The following is a 25,519-nucleotide window of genomic DNA, read 5'->3' on the forward strand; positions in this document are numbered from 1 at the left end:
GAAAACTAATCTGGAAACAGTGGGGGGGGGGGGGCTATGTTCTTGAAATGGAACGTGATTTTCCACAGCAGATTAACTTAAGAGCCTTCGCAAATTAATGCGCTTCTAATTTTGTCCCAAAGGAATCAATAGCACGAGAGATGAGTGCATGCTACAAAATTACCGGTTCACAGCAAAATGCCATCATCGTTATCATCGTCATTGGGAGCGGTAGGAGAAGTTAGAGTTATAGAGGCCTCTGGGCTCACCGTCTCCCACGCAGTCCTCGTGCTCCTTCTTCACGGACGCCATCGCGGCCCCCGGCGGGGGAGGCCTCAGAGCCGCGGCCGCCAGGCGCGCCATCTCCGGCGAAATCCTGAGGCACGGGGAGGCGACCCTCGCGCCGCCACCCTGCGGCCCCCGCGGCACCGGGCCCGACGACAACTCCGTCGACTCGTCACCATCCCCTCCGCCGCTGTCGCCGCTGTCGCCGACGTCTTCCCCTTCGTCGTCTTCGTCGTCTTCGTCTTCGTCGTCTTCGTCGTCGTCGTCACCGTCTTCTCCTCCTCTTCCTTTGTCCTCGGCTTCCTTCTCTCTGCTGCGTGGCCCGGGGACGTGTTTCTTCGCGGGCAGCTCACCGTTGTCGGCGTAGCCGCCGCTGTCATCGTCGCCATCATCGTCGTCGATGACGTCCGCGTGGTCTCCCAACCTGCGGCGCTTCCTCCGCTCGCCGAGCCCTTGCTGCTGCCGCCGCCGCCGCCGCCGCTCTCTTCGCATTCCACGCTTCCTCTTCCCCGACTTCTCTCCATCAGCTCCAGCCACCATCTCCCCCTCGTCCTCATCTTCCTCGTCCTTCACGATGATGGCCGCATGATCGCCGCCGCCCTCCGCCTCCGAATCCTTGCACTTTGTTTGACCTAGACTGTCGTCAACGTCCACGTCATTGTCATCATCCTCATCATCATCCTCATCATCGTCTGCATCCTTGTCATCGTCGTCATCATCATCGTCGTCGTCATCATCGTCTTCGTCATCATCGTCATCGTCATTGTCTTCCTCCTCCCCCTCCTCTTCTTCGTCGTCATTGTCGTCTGCCGCTTCTGCGTTGCTGCTTCCGCCAAAGGCGGTGGTGGTAGTGGCAGCGGCCGTGTGGCCGGCAGAGCTTAGGGGTTTTGAGGCAGCACCGTCGTCTCCACGAGCGTCTCCAAGGCGCGTGCCGAAGTGAGCGCCGCCGACGCCGGCGGCCGCTGCGGCTGCTGCCAGCTGCAGCAGCTGCACGGGAATCTGCCGCAAGGGAACGCCAATCGGGAACGGACCGAGACCCAGGCCGAGGCCTAAACCCAGGCTGATCGCCGGCATGATGCCGTGGATCTGGGAACCGGACGAAGCCTTCAACTCGGGCCTCGGGGGCACACCCGGCGCAGACAGCAGCACGCCAGCCTGCTGCGCTTCCGACTGCTGCTGCTGCTGCTGCATTCCGAAATGTTGCTGCGTCAAAAGCATGATCGACGACGGGTGGAACGCCGCCGCCGACGACGCCGAAGCGACGGAGGATGGTAAAGCCGAACAGGCCGACGAAGCGGAATTGCCGCCCCCCGCTCCGACAAGTGCCACCACGGGGCCGAAGCAGGCGCTCGCCGACGCCCGGCAGCCGCCCTCCGACGTGCCCGCGTGCCCGTCGAGTGGGCAGCAGCTGCCGGCTGGCGCTCCGCACCCGTCGATGGCGCACACGGGCGTCGCGGGCACGGCGACGGGTGCCGCTCGCGCGGGGCCGGCCCCGGCCTCCGTGTCGGACGTGGGCGTCAACCGCCCCGTGGCCGCGCTCATCGCCGCCGTCAAATCGGCCGCGGTCGCCGTCGTCGTGGTCGTGGTCGCGGTCGTCGTTGTGGTCGCCGCCCCCGCCGCTGCGGTGGAAAGTGGAAACGGGGAGCCGGCCGCGTAATTTGTCGCCGGCAGCAAGGTGTCGGAGAGGCCGGGCTGCTTGCCGAAGTTTGACGCAGCCGTCGCGGCCGGGAAGAGGGTGGCGCTGAAATTCGCCGGCGCCTCGAAGCGGAACTGGGCCGTGCCGGAGAATCCGGGCGGGGCGAACGCCGCGAACGTGCTGCTGCCGGCCAGCGCCAGTTCAGCCTGAAGCGGTTTCCTATCCAGGGGCGAAGGCACCAGGTTGAGGGTGGAGACGCAGCCGGTCCCAGCGGGGGCTCCGGGCCGGTCGCCGCCGCGCACGGAGCTGCGTCGCTCATGCTTGCGCTTGTGCGACGTCATCTGGCTCGTGGAGGTGAAGGTGAAGGCGCAGCCCGAGCGGATGCAGTGGAAGTGGTTGGTGGCACGCGCGTATGCACAGCCCGCGAAGCCGCACGACTCGTACTTGTAGAACTTTTTGAAGCCGTCACGGGCATAGGCGTCGTCGCGCACGTGGTACGACTTGTGCTTCTCCACGTCGCACTTGTTCTTGAAGGTGAAGTAGCAGCCGCTGCGCCTGCGCCGCGGGCAGATGGAGGCGGCAGGGAGGGAGGTAGGGAGGGAGGGGGCAAATGACAGGGAATATTAACCCCGGCATCGCACAACTCCCGAATCAGTTGAGGCCAAACAGGGCAGGCAGATGGGGGGGCTGACGACGGCATCGCTGCGTTGTCTGCGGGCATCTCGATTCATCCGTCGAGCATGACCGTAAAGCGGCACGGCTCGGCTCTCCCGGTGAGAAAAATGGCCCGACGCTTCCTGAACTGCCGCCGATGGGGCCGTACAACCGAACCGAGCCGTGCCGGGTGCCAGGCTCGCCCGGCACGGCTCGGTTCGGGTGTACGGCTAAAAAGAGGCATAGGACCGAATAAAAGGTGCGAAATAGAACAAGAAGGGAAACAGGCGGACGAACAAAAAGTGAGATGGGCAGGAAGACGGGTAGGAGACGGGAGAGAGGAATGGCAGAGAGGCAGATGTAGCGACGGTGATGACGTTGGCCGGTGTGTCACAGTTGTCACCTGGAATGGGCGCTATATACATCTGAAATAGAAGACACGGCGGGGTGAGCAATGCGGAGGTGGGACTGCAAGGCATCATGGGGCGAAATCCTCCGAGGTGACGAACCCTCACGAGGCTGGGCGTGTACGGACGGCAGCCCAATCACAGCTGCTGCTGCTGTTGCTCGTGAAGCTACTGGCTGTCGTCAGCAACAGTAATCCTCTAAATTACATTTTTGTTTTATTATTATGCTTGTTTACCCAGGAAAGTCTCACCGAATCTCAAAGGCTTCTTTTCAGGAGGGTCCTGCCAAGTTTTTCCAGTAGGGGGCGACGTTGCTACGTGTGACAATAAAGCGAGGCGTTTGTGGGTAATGTATTCAGCATTGGGATGTTTGGACAATCCACGTTACGCTGTGTGTGATTTGTTAGCTATGGGAGGAAATTCGAGAACCTGGAGGAAACCCATGCACAACAAGGGGAGAACATACAAACACCACACACAGAGGCGTTGGGAATCAAACCCAGGCCCTTCTTGCTGTGAGGCCCAAGTGTGACTGCTGTTCCGCCCCCTGGCGCCCAACAAGTGCTCGTAACTATTCTGCTGCTAGTCACACAGCCGCTCAGCCGCTGCTCCTTGTGGCTGTGAAGCTGATGCTGCTGATAGCGGCTATCGTACTGCTGCTGCTATTATTGCTGTTACTGACACTACTGCTACTACTACAAACACTACTGCTGTTCCTGCTGCTACTACTGCTGTTGCTGCTGCTCCTATTACTCCAAATACTACTGCTGTTGCTGCTGCTCCTATTACTCCAAATACTACTGCTGTTGCTGCTGCTACGAACACAAAAACTACTACTGCTGTTGCTGCTGCTGCTACTACTCCAAATACTACTGCTGTTCCTGCTGCTACTACTGCTGTTGCTGCTGCTCCTATTACTCCAAATACTACTGCTGCTGCTCCTATTACTCCAAATACTACTACTACTGCTGCTGCTACGAACACAAAAACTACTACTGCTGTTGCTGCTGCTGCTGCTGCTACGACTACAAATACTGCTGCTGCTGCTGCTGCCGCTCAAGGTGTAAGTGAGAGGGCGTCGCGTGCCGGCAGTGGAAGTGCGTCGTCTTGTGCCCGTGGAAGGTGCACGTGGGCGTGCCGCAGTCCTCGGTGGCGCGGTAGCGCTGGAAGCCGTCGCTGATGAGCTGCGCGTTCTTCTTGTGGAAGTTCTCATGCGTCATCACGTCCGAGGTGCTCGTGTACACCTTGGTGCAGCCAACCTGCATCGACGGCAACAGCGACGGCGAGGATGACGCTCAAGCAGGTGCGCACGTGTGCGCGTGTGTGCGTGCGTGCGGGCGTGCGACACTTCACATGGCCTTAAAGTGCACTTAGCCTGGCACGAGCACCGTGGTGACGCCACCGCCACTTAAGCGGTGTGTGTGTGTGTGTGTGCCCTGGTTAGCACACCGCTGTGCTACGAACCCAGCGAGCCGAGTTCGATTTCCTCTCACGGCCAATAATGGTGGTGAATACCCTGAACTGTTGTTCGACCTCCGCTAGGTCGACTCAGCCTGAAATGAATACCCTGTTGCGATGTGTAAAAACATCAGCAGTGGGCAGAGGAAGGACAGTTGACCGTGGTGCTGGATAGCCGTCCACCCCCTCGTGCGCCGTATCGGCCTTCATAGATTCTCGTAACAGCACTTGCCCCAAAAGTCCGTTCAGGCTAAACGGGGGATATTTGTCTTTGTCTTTTGTGTGTGGCGCGGTAGTGCAGTGGTTCGCGCACCGCTGCGCTACGAACCCGGCGACCCGAGTTCAATAATCTGAGTCAACCTAGGGGAGGCTCTGAAACAGGTTCAGATATTTGGCACTGACGTTGGTCGTGTGTGGGAATTTAACTTGGGTCGCCTGGTTTGTAGCACTTTGCGCGAACCACTGCACCACCACTCCCCAAGCACATCTACAACACACACTTGCATCGTAACATAGATGTAAATCATCTTGAATGCACATCCAGCGAAGAAGGCGTGTGTGTGTGTGTGCACATACACAGATGGTGGGAAATGGTAGTGCAGTGGTTAGCGCTACGAAGCCGACGAGCCGAATTCGATTCCCGCTCACGGCCAATAACGGTGGCGAATATCCCAAACTGTTGTTAGCGCTGTGGAGGTGAAGGCGGCCGGGCGGCGGTGCCAGTCACACCACCCCTCGGTTCACCAATCCGGTCTTCATAGGTGCCAGCAGCACTTGCCCCAACATTTTTTTGGCAAAACGAGGCATCTTCGGGTGTGTGTGTGAGCATGCGCATGAGGAGCGGTCGTGTCGTGGTTAGGCCATCGCTATGCTACAAACCCAGAGACCAGAGTTCGAATCCCGCTCGCGACCAACATCGGAGAGGAATATGCCGAGCTGGTGCTGGGCCTCCTCCTAGATCGACTCAGCCTTAAATGAGTAGCCGGCGCGGGAGACAAAGGTGGCCGTGCCTGGTGTTGGATACACCACCCACCTCGTGTGCCGTGCAAGCCTTCATAGGTGCTCGCTAACTTTCCCCAGCAGCCTTTAAATGCTATACAGGGGATCTTTGTGTGTGATGAGGTAATTGTATGCAGGTGTGTACATAGGCTAGAGAGTAGATGGGTCCCAACCAAAGATGAACATCCGAGGAGGGACGCATGCAAGGCTGATGAATCAGATGCCTCCTATGACCTCCTGTCCCAGATGTTGAATAAAGTGGCCTCTTGGGATAGAGTCATCTTATTCGGGGTCTTTACTGCCCGAGTGGGTTATGATGCTAGCACTTGGGCAAGAGTTATTGCATGACCCGGGCCAGATAGGTTCAACAATAACGGTAAGAGGCGACTAGATTTCTGTGCTGCCGATGAGTTTATAATTATGAAGATAATATTGTGTATTTGCCGGCGTTTGGGTGCATGCCAGCTTCACGCAAGAACATCTGTTTGGCTATTTAGTGGCTGAGCAGCAATTATAGGGCCCATATCCTTGACACCAGGATCTCATTTGTCCAGTGCTAATGATAGTGCATACGTGTGCGTGAGCTCCTCTGGCAGGCGAGGCGTGTTGGCTGGGTCATGTGGCCCGCACGCTCAGCCACTGCATGCACGAGCAGCTTCTGTTTGGCCGGAGAGAGAGAGAAGGCTAAACAGACCCGAGCAGCCGATGCGATGCATGAACATCTGCATCGAGGAGATGGAGGCGGTGTTGGTATGGCGCTGGCCATACCAACCCATCACAGGTGCGCCGTGCCTGCCTTCATAGGTGCTACTCGCTAACACTATGTGCCCCAACGGCCTGTTAGAGGCCATACGGGAGCGAGGGGGGGGGGGTGTGTGGAGGATCTTTGTCTGGTGTCTGTGTACCTGCATGCAGTGGTAATGGGTGCTGCGCCCATTGAGGTGGCAGCTGCTGTAGTGCGCAGAGCAGTCGTCGAGCGGGCTGAAGCGCATGAAGCCGTGCTGCAGGCTGTTGTCGCGCTTCTTGTGCATGTTGTAGTGACGGATCACGTCCTGCTTGCTCGTGAAGCGCTGGCACACGCACACACACACACGCACGAGCGCACGCGCGCACGCGCACGCACGCGCAGACATGTCCAAGCACACAGCCAGCACACACGCATACACACGCGCACGCATGACCAACCACACAACCGTGCACTCGCACATGCAAGGACGCGTCCAAACGCCACACGTTGCGAACGTACGCGCGCGTGCGTACGTTCGCATGGACAGGCATGACCAAGGAGACACCCAGAAAAACAATGAAAGATTCACTGTCTAGCCTTACGGACTTTTTGGGTAAGTGCTGCTAGCGAGCACCTATGAAGGCCGGCACGGGACACGAGGAGATGGGTGGCCAGCACCACGCCTGGCTACCTTTGTCTCCTGAGTGGCGATGTTTTACACACTGCACCAGATGCTCATTTGGAGGCTCAGTCAGCCTAAGGGAGGCCCAGGACAAGCTTCAGATACTCTTCACTGGTGTTGGCCATGAGCGGGAATCGAACTCACGCGTCCGGGTTTTGGAGTGCAACAACAACAGAAATCAAAGCCGCCATTCGCCACTAAGTGGTGGTGATGTCACCAAGGGGCCTGTGCCAGGCCAGGTGCACTCTTTAGGCCACGTGAAGTGTCCAAGGATCGCCGGCAGGAGGTCACGAGACAGACCCAGGTGCCATGGGTTGACCGACTTTGATCACTGGCAGATGCATCACCTGTGCCCGCTGCTGTGCCAACTCGCTGCATATTCGTACCACACCACATGCACACACTCGTGCACAAGCAAATGCACATGCACTCATACACACAGATGCACAAGCACACAAAGAAACACATACATCCAACCACACATCCATCCACAACCACGCATGTGTATGCGCACACACATTTACATGCACACATGCAGGCACAGTTGCGGAGTTCAACTCTTGGTCTATGCGGTGGTCATGCTCCTTGTACTGGTAAGTGTGTGATAGTGAGCGTTGGTGAGTGTGAGTGAGTGCGATAGTGAGTGTTGGTGAGTGTGATAGTGAGTGCGATAGTGAGTGTTGGTGAGTGTGATAGTGAGTGTTGGTGAGTGTGAGTGAATGCGATAGTGAGTGTCGGTAAATGTGAATGTTGGTGAGTGCGAGTGAGTGTGATAGTGGGGATTGGTGCGTGTGACTGTTAGCATGCTGGTGAGTGACTGTGGTAATGAGTGTTGCTAAGCGAGTGTGATAGTGACAGTTGGTGAATGTGTGTGTGTCGGTGTCGGCGAGTGTGATAGCTAGTGTTGCGCGATAACGAGTGTGTGAGCGCGAGTGCTGGTGAGGAGCAGTACTTGGTAGTTGCACTCGGGGTCTATGCAGTGGTAATGCTCCTTGTATTGGTAGGCGCAGTGGGCATGGCCGCATTGCTGAGTGCTCCCGAACCTGGGGGGGAGGGGGGGGGCGGCGCGGGATGGACAGGGAGACACAGAGTTAAAGACAGAGTGAGACACCGAGGGACCGAGAGACACAGTGAAACACAGGGAGGCATAGAGAGAGAGAGAGAGAGTGCCAGGCAGATACAAAGAGGCACAGAAACACACAGTGCCACAGAAATTACTTTGACAAAGACGGGACATGGACAGGAATGGAGTGTGTAAAAGTGACAGAGAGTAACGGTGATCATACAAGAGAACCGCCATGGAGGAGACGGAGCAAAGAGAGAGCGGTGAGAGAGAGAGAGAGAGAGAGACGTGGAGAGATAAACATTGCAGGAGGGAGATGGAGGGGAGAAAAGGAGATGAAATGACAGGGAGGGATGGCACGGAGGGTTTTCATGGGGAATGATGGAGAGGGAGGCCAGGCAAGGAGGATGGCGTGGTCAGGTGGAATACAATATAAGAAAAAAAACAATTTAAAAAATGGGAGCATTTTTTTTTTAATGAACGATACGGTGAAATTCGAGACGGTGGCAACATTTTTTGTGGCGAACGGACACACGACACCGGCAAGGTCAGACGGGAACCATGTGCATGTCAATAGCACACGCGCGCACGTGTGCACAAGCAGCCACACACGCACACGCGTACACACCCACGCGTGCACACACCACAAGCACACACCACAAGCACACACCACATGCACACACCCACATGCACACACCCACACATATCCATACACCCATGCACCCACGCGCATACATACACCCACGCACACAGGCGCATGTACACATCTACAAACACGCCTACAGGCGCACGCGCATATATATGCATATACAACAGCTGCCATTCACAAATAAGTGGCGGTGATTTGCCAAAATAGGTACACTCTGAGGCCACAAAGTGTACTCGTGCATGCCACACACACGTGCATGACACACACAGGTGCACGCACACACACGTGCATGCACATGCACGCAAGGACACACAAATACGTACAAAGGAAAAATCCCCCGCATAGCCTTAACAAAGTGTGGGGGCAAGTGCTGCTAGCGAGCACCTATGAAGGTCAGCACGGCACACGAGGGGGTGGGGTGACCAGCACCACGCCCGGCCGCCTTTGTCTCCCCAGTGCTGATTATTACACACCGCACCAGGTACTCATTTGAGGCTGAGTCGACGTTCATATAATCGTCACTGGTGTTGGCCGTGAGTGGGAATCCCCATAAACACATACATACACACATGTACACACATGTGTAGTGAGTCCAACTGAGTCGCAAACTCTTCGCACAGCATACTCCAGGCTATTAACACAACACACTCCAGGCTATTAACACAACACACTCCAGGCTATTAACACAACACACTCCAGGCTATTAACACAACACACTCCAGGCTATTGACACAACAAACTCTCGGGTGATGACGACCCAACTAACCACGCTACGGCAGAACTAGACACGGTTTCACTATCCCGGTCCGGACCACAAGCTGGGTCCCGGACCGCGTGGCTGGAGGCTTCTTCAAGCTTGACGTGGATCTCCTGCCTCTCCAACAGTATAAATCCCGAGCCGCTCACAGGCCCCCCCCCCCCCCCACTTATATCGGGCCGGGCTGGAGATGGCTCCAACTCTCGCCCTGCCCACCTCCATCTCTCGCCCTTGCCCGAAGGCTCTCGAGAGTTCTTCCTGGACCATGTGACCACCCATTAGCCCCCTCCCCCGGTGGCCCCCCTCCAGTATCATCCGGTCACATGTCCCCAGGTCAGCCAGAGTATCATGCCCCCAACGTAACCCCAGCTGTCTGACACTCGCTATCTCAACGGGAGCCCGCACCGCACGCTATGCGTGGTGCCACCGCGCTTAACCAGCGCTCACGGAAGCCCCCACTAGGGCTGGTACTACACCTCGTGTATTCCGGGGTGTACCCACAACAGTGTCCATCCCGCCGTGGCCTCGCAGGCCCGGCACCACACAGTGACATTCCCAGTCACTACACATGCACACACACATGCCCACACAGGCACAAATACACACACACACACATATGAACACACACGTACTCGCACGATACAGGGAACTCATTTAAGGCAGCGTCAACCAAGCGGACGCCAACGAGCAGTACTCATCACTTGCCACTGATGTTAGCCGTGGCCGGAAATGACACCCACGTCACGGTGAGTGCCCTGACCACTGCGCCACCGCTCCCCATATGAACCAACACACACACACGCAAGTACATGTATGTGTGCAGGCACGCGGGGGATACGAGTGTATGCGCGTGAGGTGTGCCAATGTGTGTGAAAAAGTGAGCGTGCGTGCGTGCGTCCGTGTGGTGCATTTGCCAGTCATCTCCTTCATTCAACCCATGGCACCCAGGTCTGCCCCGTGAACACCTGTCAGCGAACCTTCCGCACTTCCCGGGGCCTCAAAGTGCACCTATAGCCTGCCACAAACGCTGTTGTCAGTGACGTCACCGCCACTTAATGGAAAATGGCGACTGGGGAGTGATGGTGTGGCGGTTGGGTCGACCCAAGTTCGATTTCTGCTCGCGACCAAAAACAAATGGCGAATATTTGAACTTGACCTGGGCCTCCCCTTTGTTGGCTCAGCCTGAAATGAGCACCTGGTGCGGTGTATACACATCAGCACTGGGGAGACAAAGATGGCCAAGCGTGGTGCTGGCCAAAAACCACCCCTTCGCGTGCTCTTTCGGCCTTCAATGGTGCTCGCTAACAGCACTTGCCCCCAACAGCCTGTTAAGGCTATATAGGGGATCTTTGTCTTTGTGTGTCAGTGAAAAGTAACTGTGTGTGTGTGTGTACGTGTGCCTGGTTGTTTTTGCAGACAAGGCTGTTTGTGTTTAATTGCTCAAATTAAATATTCATGGCTAAAATGGAAAAAATTACTCCTCCATAAAGCATGTGCGGGTGTGGGCGTGCTTGTGTGTATGTATGTGCGGATGCATGTGTGCGTGTACTTGGTTTGTGCGTGTGTACTTGTGCATGTGTGTTCTTGCGTTGTGTGTGCGTGTGTGGGTGCGTTTGTGCTCTCACTTGGTAATATATTTCTGGTAGATGTTTGATTCATCTCCGTTTGGAACTTTCTCCACTGGCAGGCCGTTCCTGACAAAACGACAATGCGCGCACACACACACACAAACACACAGACAGGCGTTTAGTGAGCGGCCATGGAGGAACATTTGCAAGACAGCCCGATCGACAAACAGGTGGAGGGGACAGGACAGTAAAAATAGATAAGCGGAGAGAAACATTGACAAAAAGTGAAAGTAGCAGAGAAGGAAACAGAAAGGGATGAGACAGAATGATGGGACAGATGAAGAGGAATAGACAGAAACCAATGGATAGACCGACAGAGGGACAGAAGGAAAAACAGACGGAGTGGGGACATCGGTGAGAGGTGGAAAGAGAGGAGGAGATGTTGGGATAATTGAAAGGAGAGATGGCTCGGTCGGACGAGAGTCGATGAACAACGGTTTCAACGGGGCACAAAGAGAGCGAGAGGATGGCAGGAGAGGAGGAGGAGGATGAGAAGATATACATTTCAGTAGAGGGCACAAGGAGATAGGAGAGAGAGCGCGGGGAGATAGCGGGAGATAGAGCGAGGGAGGGAAAGTGAGAGAGGTCATATTTTGTCTCGGGTCAAGGCAGGCCAGTGCAATCGATTCAATCACACGTCAGACTAAATCAATCGCACACACGGCACACACAGTTTTAGTCAATAACATAATTTTTTCTCTCCAATTTAAATTTTAATTAATTTATAAAATGGAATTACCTTAGGGACATTCAAAATGTATGCTTTTTTTTAAAGGGACCGCGCTTCTGTTTTATTTTTGTGCGCGCGCAGAAGCTCCAACCCGTGCATCGCGGGCCCGGTTCGGCAGTAAAGCATGTGACCCAAAGCTCAGCCAATGGGCCGCTCTCCAATTACCATACGTAAATGCCAGATTTTTTTTGTGAAGTGTAAATCAAGTCTTTGTGGCAGTTCCTGTTGGCAAATAAATGTTGACAAATGCCTTCTCGTTGGAAGCCAAACGACCGTTGAACAAGATGCAAAAATTGCGTGAACAAATAAAAAAAAAATCACACGACCATTGCGCGCACGCGAATAAACACCGTTTTGCATCTCTTTTCCAACTTTACGGGGTTTTCGAGCCCGCACCGGTATTCTCTTCTCTGTCATTTATAGATTTGGCCGGTGCGACTGGCGGTGGTTTGTAGCCCTTTCGGATGAGTTGGGTGACCTCGCAACTTGGAAACCACGTAAAGGTTTGGATGAGAATGCGCAGAGTTTCAACGTCGAGCGAGGCAGCGAAGCTTTTTTGGTGCTCGACAACAAAGCAATTGGGAGCCAGCAGATAAACTTTTGCTTTTTCATTGAGAAATTGCTTACCAATTAAAGCAAAATTTCCCCTGATAACATTCACAATTTTGCCACCCAAGCAAATATTCCAGCGTTCGGCCAAAGTTGGCACGTGGTGGAAACCGTCGGAGCAACGCTGACCCAATGTTAGCCCCAACGTTCCATGTAAATGGGACACCAGGTACTCATTTTCGGCTGAGTTGACCTATGGGGTGGTCCAGGCCAGTATTCGAAACCAACAGCCGTAGACGATGCACACAACCAAAAATTGAAACCTGGATGCTGCCGAGGTCACCGATTCCACCACAATTCTCGATACACAGAGAGAAAGGTCACCCCCGTAGCCATGACCGTTGGGGTCCGTGCTATCAGCGAGCCACCTATTAAGTCTGGCACGGCACACGAGGGGGCGGTGTGGCCGGGACCACCTTTACATTCTCGGTGATGAGGCTTACGCACCGCACCAGGAACTCATTTAAGGCTGAGTAGACATAGGAGATGCCCAGTTCCGGTTCAGATATCTGGCACCAAAGATGGCTGTGAACCAGGATCGTCAGTTTCATTGCGCAGCGCAGCGCACTCACCACTACACCACTACTTCCCCGTACACACAAAGACAAAGATCCGCCATATAGCCTTAACAGACTGTAGAAGCGAGCGCTCCGAGTAGCACTTATGAAGCTCGGCACGTCACTCCGGGGGGTGGGTGGCCAGCAACACGCCCGGCCGTTTTTGTCTCCCCAGTGATGTTTACACACCGCATCAGATACTCATTTGAGGCTGAGTCGACGTAGTGGAGGCCCAGGACCAGTTCAGATAATCGCCACCAGTGTTAACCATGAGCGGCAATCGAACTCTGGTCGCCGGGTTTGTAGCACAGCGCACTAACCGTTAACACGACCGCACCTCACACACACACACACAGACAGACACGGACGCGAGTACACACAGACAAGCGCGAATACACACTCACTTGACGGAAGACACCGTGCCGCTCGTGATGGACTCTGCTCGCAGGAACGCAGCCGCCACAGCCGCAGCTTCGAGTCCTCCCCTCTGCCCGCTCGCCAAGTGGCCAACACCACCACCGACGACGCCGCCGCCGCCACCACCGCCACCACCCGTCAGCAGCTGCTGCTGCTGCTGCTCTCCCTTCACCACAACCTCGCTCTTCACCCCAAAGTCGCTCGGGAAAAAGCTTAACATCCTGCCGTGCGACAGAGCAATGCAGGTCTTGCCGCTGGCGCCGGGGCTGTGCAGGGGAGGTGCCGCCTGTCCCTGTCCCTGCCGCTGCTGCTGCTGCTGCTGCTGGTGCGGGTGGTGATTCTGCAATATGGCGGCAGAGTTGGCGTTGGCGAGCGCGCGGATCTGCGAGATCTTGTCGGCCCCCTTCACGTCGTACTTGGAGGGCCGTCCCACGCGGCCCGTCTTGAAGGCAATGGCGCCCCCGGCCATGAGCGGCGTCGAGCCCCCCCGTGAGCCGGGTCCCCCCGAGCCCTCCTCCCCTGGCCGAAACAGGTGCAGGTACTTGACGTTCTCCAAGTCATACTTGGAGACTCGCCGGTTGGTCGGGGCACCGCCGGTGCCGCCGTTGCTCCCAGCGGCAACGTGATTGCAGGCGACCGCCGCGGCGTTGCTCGAGCTGCCACCGCCGACGCAGCCGGCGCCGTCGTGGCTGGCCCGCGGTAACTTCGGGAGCTGCGGCGCGCGGGACTCGGCGACGCCGAACCCGTCGGAGATCTCGGCGGCGGCGGCGCCGGCGCCGGCGCCGGCAGGGCCCGCGGACGGCGACGCGGCGGTACCCGGCGGCGGCTCGTGCTCCTGCGGGGGGGCAATGCTCTCGCCGGCGCGCAGCTTTCGGATGAAGAAGTCGTACTTGGAGGCGCGGGCGTGGGGGAGGGCGTGCTGCCCGGCCCTCACGGCGGCGGCGGCGTCGGACGACTCGGCGGTGTCGCAGGCGGGCTGCGCCGCCTCATAGGCCTTGCCGAAGTCCGGCGCTGGCTCCCGCGGCGGGCCGTTGGCGCGGGCGGTGCGAGCGTGGGCGGGGTTGCCGTTGCCATGTGGGTGCTGCTGCTGCGACGGCTGTAGGTGGTGGTGGGGGTGCTGGTGGTGGTGGTGGTGCTGGTGGTTCGCTGCCACGGCCGTGGTTGTGGTCATCACCAGCGAGGGGGAGGAGGGGGAGGAAGAGGAGGACATGATGACGGAGGCCGCTCGCTCCAGCTCGCATCGCGTCCTTGGATCGAGGAGGCCCAGGGCGCCCAGGAGGTCGCTCACTCCTGAAATCACAGGCATCATCACCACCATCACCACCTCAGTCACTACTGTTATCACCACAATCATCAACACTGGCATCACCATTACCACCACCATCTTCATTATCGCCACTACCACCATCATCATTACCACCACCAACATCATCACCACCATCACCACCTCAATCACTACTATTATCACTACAATCATCAACAATGGCATCACCATTACCACCACCATCTTCATTATCGCCACTACCACCATCATCATTACCACCACCAACATCATCACCGCCATCACCACCTCAATCACTACTGTTATCACCACAATCATCAACACTGGCATCACCATTACCACCACCATCTCATTATCGCCACTACCACCATCATCATTACCACCACCAACATCATCACCGCCATCACCACCTCAATCACTACTGTTATCACCACAATCATCAACACTGACATCACCATTACCACCACCATCTTCATTATCGCCACTACCACCATCATTATTACCACCACCAACATCATCACCAACATTACCACCACCATCACTGATGCCACATTTGAGTCTTATTTTTAGGATATTTTTTTACGGTGGTTTCGTGGCTCGTGTCCACATTGAAATACTAACCAAGCGCATCATCAGTGCGTTGTCTCAAGTTCGTATGACACGTTTGTTAATTTTTTTCACATACACAGGTAAATAAACAGCGTATTTGTGAACTGATAAAATCCTCTGTCACACAAGCTTTAGGTTTTGACACATCTTTTGCTTCGGCCAAAGACCTCAAGTTTACCACTTGTGGAAGTGAGACAATAACATTTGAGTGCTATTTCCGCTCTCAGAAGATTTTCACATTCATCGTGCAGTGCTGCAATGACGCAGATCCCCTATACGGCCATTAACAGACTATTAGGGCAAGTGCTGTTAGCGCGCACCTATGAAAGACAGCATGGAACACGAGAGGGTTGGTGGTCTAGAACCACGCCTGGCCGCCTTTGTCTCCCCAATGTTGATGCATCACACACTACACCAGGTACTCATTTTAAGGCTGAGTCAACCTAGAAGAGAGCCAGCACCAGTTCAGATATTCGTCACTGGTGCTGGCCGCGACTGGGAATCGAACTCAGGTAGCCGGCTTCGTAGCGCAGCGTGCTAACCGCTGCACCACCGCTCCCCCACCTGTAGTACAACACTCAACGCACGCACGCTCGTGCGTACTCGTAGACGGCACGCCATTCAAATGTGCCCGTTTGTGCAAGCGTACACGCGCGTGCGTGCTCCCATGCACAGGCGCGTGCGTATGCAACGTGCATGCGTGCTCCAACAGAAAAAAAAATCGAGCCAGCACCCGTGCGCACGCACACTGCGCACGCACACACTTTTTGGCACACACAATTAATTCCGTGAGATTATATTATGTCGTAAATTCAGAGCCATTCCGTAGAGACCAAAAATAATAACAATAAAACTCTCCCTCCTTCGCTCTCCACGACCATCTCTCGCTCTCTCTCTCTTAGGCTCTCACTCCACTCAATGTCTCTCTCTCTCTTTCGGCCTGTGACTCTCCCTCGTTCTTCATTTCTATCTCTCTCTCTCTCCCTGCCTCCTTCATCTACCCTCTCCCGTTTTTAACGCTCCCTATGTCTTTCCCTTTCACTCTTTTTCATCCAGAGCATTAGTTACCCCATGTCCTTCCCTTGTCTACATCGTTTCTGTCCCTTCCTGGACCGCATCGCCGTCTTTGGCCCATAACATCGCCACATTTTTTTTGTCCTCTTTCTTTCAGCGCTCACTTTTCACCATTTAATCTTCCCGTGTCCAATTAATCACCCCACTTTAATCTGTCCATCGCATCCCCCACTCCCATAATTTCTCTACCGTCCAGCATCTTCCTCCCAACCCGCCCCAAATCCTCTTCATTTGTCTTTCTCACCGTACGTAGTTTTTAAAGACGACATAGCCCGGCGGTGTCCAGCTCCGCAAGTGGAATGCTACGGTGGCGAGATGTTAACTGCCTCGCCTGGTACACAGGCGGTCGTGGGTTCGATCCAAACCCTGAATCCTGTACATTTGGATTTTGCATGTTCTCTCTCCCCGTGGTCACGTGGATTTTTCTTCGGGTCCTCAGGTATTTTCCCTCCACGTTTCAAATCAACAACACGCATTTAGAGTATTTGGCTGCTATAAATTTCCACACTTCGTCGAGTTATCTTCCCTGATAGCCAGGTCGCTTCTGAAAGAGAGCTGTACAGCTAAGTGGGCCTTACATGGTAAATTAAAAAGAGTTCAGAGTTTTTTTTTCAGTTTTGTTGCCCAGGCAATATTTGCGCAAGGCGCTTCACTCCTCGCATGGCAATGGGCGTCCGCGTCCCACGCGACCCCTTTATCGTTTCCTAACATCGCGGTCGAATTCAATGTCACAAATGTAAATCGCCGATCGAAAATGACGAAAAGCTAAAAGTGCAGGCATCTGCCGTAGCCATGTCAATGTCCTTTTTCCTCAAATGTAATTGTTTTAGAATTTCCAGCCAATGCTGCGATATCGTGGATGAAGAGTTTGTGTCTTCGCACTTTTGGCGTTCTCTGGTCTAACACTGGTGAGACAAGGCCATACAAAGAAGGCTGTCTCTGGTGTAGGCCAATTAGCTTCAAAGACAATGCAAATATTATCAGAGCATGTTCGTTTGCATGTCTTGCCACAAGCATGTGTGGTTAATGCAGACTTGATGCCTTGCAATAGGCATCTATTTGGCGTTTGAACATCTCAACACCGGTTTTATTGCCAGAAAGGGTAAAGGCTATTCTTTTTTTTTCATCATTTTTACACTGGCAAAAAGGGTCCCGTAGATATTTTGCACTGTGTTTCTGTTTCAAGATCGCGAGCCAACACTGAAATGCTTTTAAGGGAAGCTAACCGCGGCAGTCCTGTGAAGAGAGAAAGACTCCCCCTCACAGGAATGTGGAATCTCCACCACCGGCTTAGGGTCACCAATATAAACGATCACTGTGCCACACCTCAGTAAGGCTAGAGACAGACTTCTTACACTCTGCAGCTATTACGACTACGGTCAATATAAAAGTCTCTCCACACTCAAACGAGCAATGGAGCAACATCCATATTCACTGGTGGAAATTCCACACTCCTATGGCAGGGACCAGTCCCTCCATAGGTGAACCGTTGCCTCGTAGCAATTGTGGCCCCTGCCAAAGGAATGTGGTATATTCACAACTTACTCAACAGGAGAGATGAGTCATCTGGCCAAATAACCGTGAATGAGCCCGAACTTGTCAGTTCTTGGAAGCTAAACAGAGGCTGGAGCCTGATTCGTACTTGGATGGGAGAATGACTCGGAGCACCGGGTGTTTCAGGCTTCACCCGTAACGTGGCCAGTCAATGAAAGGACAGCAATGGATTCTTGGATCTATGTGTGTATAGTTTGAGCACTACTTCTCTTGGCATGCATGGGGCTTCTGCCCACATGCCACTGACTCACTAAAGGGGCAGTGATGTGGCCGGGTAGTGGTGCGTTCGCCGATCATCGCAGAGGTTTGTGGTTTGAAACAAATGGCCGCCCTGGTTAATACTGGTGTGACTCTCCAATTTGTCAAATGAACCTCATGGCAGGACCCCCGGGGTCCCTTAAGCCCCCGGCTCTCGCATGAACTGCGTTGCGACGTCATTTTATGTCTGTTGAAGGCGAACGACACGGCGATCTATTCCTCTCGACGAGCTCTACGCGATGCGCTAATCAAAGTTTAAAAGTTTTGTTTCTTCTGCGCATTCGTCCTCGCTGCTGCGCTTGGACGACATGACAACAAAATTAATTAATTGCGGTATTGACTGACGTTTATTCGGGACCCCAGGGTCCCACCATGAGGTTCAAATGTAAAATAAAATACTCGAAAATTCCTTAATTGGGTAGAAACCACAGAACATCATCGACGTGCACAGGCAGGCTATATTTATCTGTGCCCATAGCAGCTTCACGATAGCCTTGAGATCGCCGCGAACATAGAAGATCGCCACAAATATCCCAACCAAAGTGAATGATTAGCATTACCAATGGCAATGGACAAACTTTTCAATGAGCAGCACCCTCCTACCATTTAGAGCACCTGTGCAAAAGAGCTTCATAGCCCCTACAGTCGAAATACAGATTCTGATGAAAGATTCTGATTCTGATTATTATTATCATTATTACTCCCGAGTCTGTCCCACACTCGTTTGAGCGGTGGAGACACTTGGGACTTGACGCTGTGGAACAAGCGCGATCGCAACTCCCTCACCGGCTGGGGCCTGCACTTCCAGGAGAGGCCTTTCCTCGGCCGCCCTCGGGGAGCGGGAAGCGTCGTCGCCGTCCGCATCGTCGGCGTCGTCTTCATCAGCGACGCCAGTGCGTGGGCCCTGCTGCCCGCCCCCCGAGTCGCCCAGGCCCAGCTCCCCGTTGGCCCAGCGCTCGATGAGCTCCCGGCGCCGCTCGGCACACTGACGGCGGCAAGGGGGGGGGGGGGTGGTGAGTGGCGAGTGGCGAACCGCGCGATGATCGTTTGTTTTGCTTCACCAGGGGCGAGACCTCGAGCGGCGAGGATGGAGGTCTCACTCGCAAGGGTGGCGGCCTGGGGTCACCACCACGATCGGAAAGGCCACGGTTAACGATGCGAATAGAAACCCGGGCAAAGCAATAGCGTTGCAGGAAGAAAACAATATTAATAGACGGTGCAGGAATATAATCGATATTAAATAAACTACATTACAAGTTGGAAAAGTTAGTTCGCACAAATTACTTTTGAAAACATTCTTAAAAATACGTTTTTAAAACCTGATGAACATCATCATCAGCCGTGCACTGTAAGACACGCAACTGCGTGGCTACGAGGCGGTGCTGTGCCCGCAGCCTGAGGCCGGTTCACGCGGAGACTTCCGAGTTTGCTTTACGATGGTTGCTGAGCTAAATCGCAGCACTGCGGTAATCTTGTCGTACCACTGTGGTGACCGTGATGATTTGGTGATCAAAGCCATTGCATTACAGTGTTTATTTCGACCAGTTATTTCCCCGCAATTAAACGCTTTCTTCATTTTAACTTTGAGTTAGCTTTACAATTCGTATATCATCACATTTTAAATCTAGAACTCGTATAACCAGGGCGAATAACAATGTTTGGCATCAGGCATGGATGGTGGTAAATCACTACAGGGAAAGAATTTAACATGCAGTTTCAGTTCAATTTATTAGGATTTACCCTGTGAGCCATTCGGCTCTTGATTTGGGTTCAACCGCAGCAAATAATAAAATTACAAGATACACCTAAAATTCATTGTACATAAATCTAAACATCACGTACGTAAACAATACAATCCTACGGAAAAAAGCACAACCCGTCCATGCTGCGTACAAAACAAGAGTGGCCCCCTCAAAACTATAACAAAGCCGCGAGTCCCCCTTAAAACTTACCGTGGCACTGAGTACAGTAAGCGGGTGGCACGGGTTCATATACTGGGGTGGCGCCAGAAGGAACGCTGGGTAATGGCGGCAGTGATGGCTCTGGCAGTGGTGGTACGACGCTGGCGAACCAAGCTTTGGAGGTCAGGGTGGTGGATTACACAGTTCGAGGTAACTGCTTTGCTTTCAAACTCTCTCTTGCAGCGATACCGTAAAGTGGGCATTGGTGTAACCACCAACTGGATCAGAACATTAACAGGCCTGATGCGAACATCTCCCTCATGAGTGGAAAATTAAACACGCAAACCACAGCAGTGCAATTGTGTCCAAGCAACCCAAACTATGGACCACACAGTGAATCACTGTAGTCTGTATGTTGAACCTCTTTCGCACCATACATAGCCAACCGTGCTAATCGGAGGTGTGCGGGGGAAGGACAACAAATTGAAGGCAAAAAGCAGTTCAAAAATAAATGAGTTTGCAATTTAGATATAAAAGTGCATAATTCCGGTGGCTTCCTAATATCATAAGGAAGAGCATTCCAGACGGCCGCAGAAGCGCATCTGAAAGTGCGCGATGAAGTGACCGTCTTTGTTCGATGGTTAACCAGAAGCCGCTGCTCCTGCAATGGAGGAGGAGAAGTAAGATGACACAAACTGTCTCCTGAAGCCCTCCCATGGCCAGCAAAAGAAAAGTGGACAGTAGGCATCAGTGCAGCAAATAGGGAGCTGACTTAGATACGTAAGGATTGCAGAGTGCTGTTCCTTTGACCGAGTGTGCGTGTGGTGCATTCTCCAGGTGCTCTGGTTGTCTCCCCACCACCGTGCAAAACAACTGGGGATTTGGACAAAACGTCACGACCCCCGGACCCTACTCAGACAAGAAGTCCTAAAACTCAGCAAGGCTTTTTTCCTGGACAAGAGGAAATTATTGCGGCGTAGCAGGAACTGTCGTATATGCCAACGGAACTGTGAAACGCTTATCGAAAAGTATGAAAACCACAAAGTGGAGTGCGTGTCCATCAGCGAAGGCACAATAATGAAACCTCTATTTTATCCAGCGCCATTCACACGAGGCCTCGCAGCATTTTACATAAAATATCCCAATATTTTATGCCCTTAATGACTAAAGCCCTTAATGACTAAAGCAGAATCAAATACTTAACAGATAAAACCCTAAACAAATGAAACAAAAAATAATAAACACAATGTAAAAGGCACATAGCCGAAACAGACGGATACGTAAGTGAAAACACATGTTTTCAGATGGGACCTAAAAAACTAAACTGAGAGTTCCTAATGTTCTGGGGAAGAGTGTGATTCCACAGACATGGAGGGGCCTTGGCTGCTACTGCCTGAAGGCTCTATCACCATTGATAGCAATGGCATTTATTTGTTGTTGATATACGATGGCATACTAACAAACCCCCAATAAAAGCGCAACACAAAAATAAAAAGATTTCACTCCACTCTCATCAACTGCGAAGAAAATTATTGCAAGACACCGAGTTAACACTCATCCACCGTACCTCCACATCCGCCATCTTTCCGTCTCCCTCGTCACCACTCCCCTCCGCCATCTTGTTTCCAGTGGCCATTTTGTTTTCGTCGCCATCGTCATCTTCGCTCGCAGACTGTGACGAGGTTTGGGTCCTTGGCAAAGAGACAGAAATGTGTGAAATGACATCAACAAAAAAACAAACAACATTCACCACTTTCATTCAGAAGTTTTGCTGAAACTATCGATCACCGCTCCTGCCAGGTGACGAAGGTACCAATATCTGAGGTACAAAGAGCAAGGGATGTCATAGGAAGAACAATATCTCACATTACCCAGAGGAAGGACTACCTCAAAAAGAGGATTGAGCCTGGAAAAAAGAGAACCTGTGGACATGCTGCAGTTAGCTCTGAAGGCTCATCATAATGGCCTATATCAGACTATATTTTAGTCTTTTTCCTCTGAAAATCGACTCCCTTATAGAATCGGAGTTCATGACTGAGTCTCGGCTTATGCAATATTTAGAAATGTGCGAATCGTTCAGTACTGAGTTCGAATCCCAGCATGATTAAAATGTCTTCGTCTCATTTCAAGGACTCTATTAGTACAGTAAACACCGCTTCAAGTTAAATTTGGTCAAGGCCAATTCCAAGGGCTAAATAACACTCACTGTGTGTGGCCGGGCCGGGCGTGAAGCTTGGCGCAGATGGCATTGAGTTTCAGGCCTCCCTTTCTGCGAGAGGCCATCATGAACGCACTCTCTCCCCTCCTGCACGCACACACGCACACAGCAGTGTCAAAAAAGTGCTCGTGCCAGGCTAGAGTCACTCCATTGCGCAACGTGGAAGTTGTGAAGCCTCGGAGGTTGAGAGGGCACCAGGGGACAGATCCAAGCACTGTTGGGTGGAGTGGTAAAGTTTCAATGACAAGGGTTCATAGGGGCAAAGACCAGGGTTGTGTCACCCTTGAGGTGCGAAAAATCTGAGCATAACATGGGAAAGTAGAAGAATGTCACACGATACCAAAATAGGGGAGAACTGAATTGAGTGGTGGAATATAAACACATATGCCAAAAAAATGGGGCATTCAATACCCCTGGGAAGACCTCCAGATTTCCTGGGACTGATACCTCAATCCTGGGAAAATCTGGACATGTGCCAACCGCAGTATAAAGAGCCAGGTGGGGCGCGTGTAGTGGTGAAAGCTCAGTGACAGGAAGCATACGAGAGGTGGGCAAGGTGCAGGCAATGCAATACAATTACAATAATAAAATGGGTTGTGAATGTGACCACATGTTAAGACGCTGAACGGAAACAGTGAGCATATTTGTTTTGTAGCTAGAGGAAGTTGGTCATCGGTAGAGGAAAAAAAGGGAAGGCTCTGAGCGTGCGCACCCACGAATGGAACCAAATTAACCTTTCCCAGCTCTTTCCAGGGTCTGTGAGTTCCTCAGTGTAACCGAGATAAACTCAACTTGGAAAGCAAAGGAGGCTGGTCTGCGTGGGTGTGTTGATGTGTCAACGTGTGTGTGTGTGTGTGTTATGGTGTATGGTTATCAGGATCTGCGTCAGTGTCAGGTACTGTCAGATTCGGTGTCATGGTGTGCGTATATTTCATGCTGTGTCAAGGCATGTGTCGCAGCATGTGTGAGGACGTGTGTCAGATGTGTGTCAGACAGTGTTACAGTAAATGTGTGTACGCCAGTGTATCAGGGTATGTCAGGCAGGGGAAGCGGTGGCTAAGTGGTTCGCGTGCTGCGCTACAAACACAGCGACCCCACAATTTCTGCTCACAACCAATCATAGTTGCGAATATCTGAACCTGTCCTGGGCCTCCCCTAGGTCGACTCAACCTTAAATAAATACCTGGTACGATGTGTAAACATCAACACTGGGGAGATAAAAGCAGCTGGGCGTGGTGCTGGCCACCCACCCCCTCGTGCGCCGCGCCAGCCTTCATAGGTGCTCGCTAACAGCACTTGCCCCAACCGCCTGTTTAGACTACACAAGGGACCTCTGTTTTTGACATTTTTAGCAGGGTGTGTATCAAGAGTATGGATGCATGTAAATGTCAGTTTCAGGGTGTGTGTTAAGGTGTGTGTGTGCGCGCGTGTGTGGCATGTGTCAGTGTCATGGTGTGTGTGTGTGTGTCAGTGTCATGGTGTGTGTGTGTCAGTGTCATGGTGTGTGTGTCAATAAGTTTGTGCCGGAGGCCCCGGGGGGACAGGCGTCTATGACGTCTCCTGGCCAAACCCCAATTGGCGGAGCCAGGAGATTGAATCTCTACCCTCGGGGCTCCTCCAGAAACAACGAAAAGCCACTTCGTGTAGCCACGTGGAATGTTCGAACGCTCACTGCGGAGAAGAGGCTGCCACTCCTCTGTCGGGAGCTGGACCGGTACCGCCTGGATCTCTGTGGCATTCGGGAGGTCCGGTAGACCGGTTCTGGCTCATGCCACCATGAGGGGTGGACAGTCCTCTACTCGGGGCAGGAGACTGCCAAACAACAGGGTGTGGCTCTTCTTCTGAACAAAGGAATGAAGGGTGCGTGGGAGCGTGGCGGTGAGGTGTGGGAAGCTGTGAGCCCCAGGCTACTTTGGGCTCGCCTTCCCATCAGCCGGAAGCGAGGAGGGGTGGTCGTGGTTACTTATGCCCCCACCGAAGACGAACATCCGTATGAGGGATGCAGGCAAAGCCGATGAGTCAGATGCCTTCTATGACCTCCTGTCACAGGTGCTGGCTAAAGTGGCCCCTCGGGATAGTCATCTTGTTGGGTGACTTCAATGCGCGAGTTGGTCATGATGCTGGCACCGGGTAGAGATGATCTCCCAAGCGAAATGCTGAGGGAGGGTGGCGTTTGTGCACAGACTGCCCTATATGACATCATAACAACAGTCTGGACCACTGGACGGGTTCTGCAGGATTTGAAGGATGCCCTGGTGGTCCCCCTCTTTAAGAAGGGGGACCGCACAGACTGTAACAACTAAAGGGGCATCTCACTCCTCAGTGTGCCGGGAAAGGTCCTGGCAAGGATTATTCAACATCGCCTTGCCAGGCACGCTGAGGAGAGGCTTGCGGAGCCCCAGTGCGGTTTCAGGTAAGGGAGGTCCTGCACAGATGCCATATTTTCTGCCCGTCTGCTACAGCAGAGGTGTAGGGAATTACATCTCTGCTTTATTGACCTGGTCAAGGCCAATGATACCATCAGTAGGCCTGGGCTCTGGGTTGTTCTTCATGCTTTTGGAGTCCCTGACCCTCTGCTCACGATCATTAAGGACCTTCATGATGGTGAGCGGGTCCAGGTAAAACTACGTGGCCGGGAGTCAGAGCCATTCCCTGTACACCTTGGGGTGCGACAGGGATGTCCTCTGGCTCCCACATTATTTAACATCTATTTTGACCACGTTGTTCGTGAAGCCTTCAATAGTTGTACTGGGGGAATCTCCATTTGGTACAGATATAATGGGAGGCTGATCGATGCCCGGGTGCGGTCAAGGGATGGCTCCCTGTTCCTCAACCACGTTATGTATGCCGATGATTTGGTAATAGCTGCTCATTCAGAGGAGGAGTTGGAGACGCTGCTGCTGAGACTGGAGCGTGCTACTAAGAGATGGGGCCTTACCATCAGCCCCACCAAAACTAAGCACCTGCCTGGGTATTTTGTACCATCGGACACTCCACCCCCACAACTCCCAATCGGTGATGGGGCAGTTGTGGAGAGAGTGGAGAGTTTCCCATACCTGGGCAGTGTGCTTATGACTGGCTCCAGTTTAGCAGCAGAGGTCTCACTCCGAATCAGTCGAGTGGCAATATGTTTTCATCGGTTGCGTAACGCTGTGTGGAAGCTACCTGGTCTGTCGCTCCACACTAAGCTTCAGGTCTTCTCGGCCACGGTAATTCCCTCCCTTCTCTACGCTTGTGAAACGTGGACTGGATTGTGTGAGGAGCTCACAAATCCTTGAGAGATCTGGGCAAGGTCCCATCGGTGAGCTCCTCCAGCAGGCAAGGCTACGTTGGCTGGGTCATGTAGCCCGCATGCCCAGCCACCGCATGCCGAAACAGCTTTTGTT

General features: G+C 53.4%; 1 protein-coding gene across 5 annotated transcripts in view; it reads right to left on the minus strand.

The window, feature by feature from the left end:
• The window catches only part of CASZ1 (castor zinc finger 1), a 140,016-nt gene that overhangs the window by 26,225 nt on the left and 88,272 nt on the right, over positions 1-25,519 (minus strand). For 2 of the 5 annotated variants that reach the window (XM_032946849.2, XM_032946846.2), the window contains exons 4-12: positions 22,122-22,220; positions 21,483-21,606; positions 18,801-18,999; positions 13,225-14,527; positions 10,922-10,990; positions 7,780-7,870; positions 6,324-6,488; positions 4,048-4,220; positions 249-2,455 (exon numbers count right to left, since the gene is read on the minus strand). In XM_032946849.2, the coding sequence (XP_032802740.2) occupies positions 249-2,455; positions 4,048-4,220; positions 6,324-6,488; positions 7,780-7,870; positions 10,922-10,990; positions 13,225-14,527; positions 18,801-18,999; positions 21,483-21,606; positions 22,122-22,201 (4,411 nt within the window). In that variant the 5' untranslated portion in view covers positions 22,202-22,220. The remainder of the gene's footprint in view (positions 1-248; positions 2,456-4,047; positions 4,221-6,323; positions 6,489-7,779; positions 7,871-10,921; positions 10,991-13,224; positions 14,528-18,800; positions 19,000-21,482; positions 21,607-22,121; positions 22,221-25,519) is intronic. The other 3 variants (XM_076061156.1, XM_032946848.2, XM_032946847.2) reach the window with 3 other exon arrangements.

The sequence above is a fragment of the Petromyzon marinus genome, chromosome 5 (genome assembly GCF_048934315.1).
Source record: "Petromyzon marinus isolate PM22_M1 ecotype Great Lakes invasive population chromosome 5, UKy_Petmar_22M1.pri1.0, whole genome shotgun sequence".
In the NCBI taxonomy this organism is placed as follows: domain Eukaryota; kingdom Metazoa; phylum Chordata; class Hyperoartia; order Petromyzontiformes; family Petromyzontidae; genus Petromyzon; species Petromyzon marinus.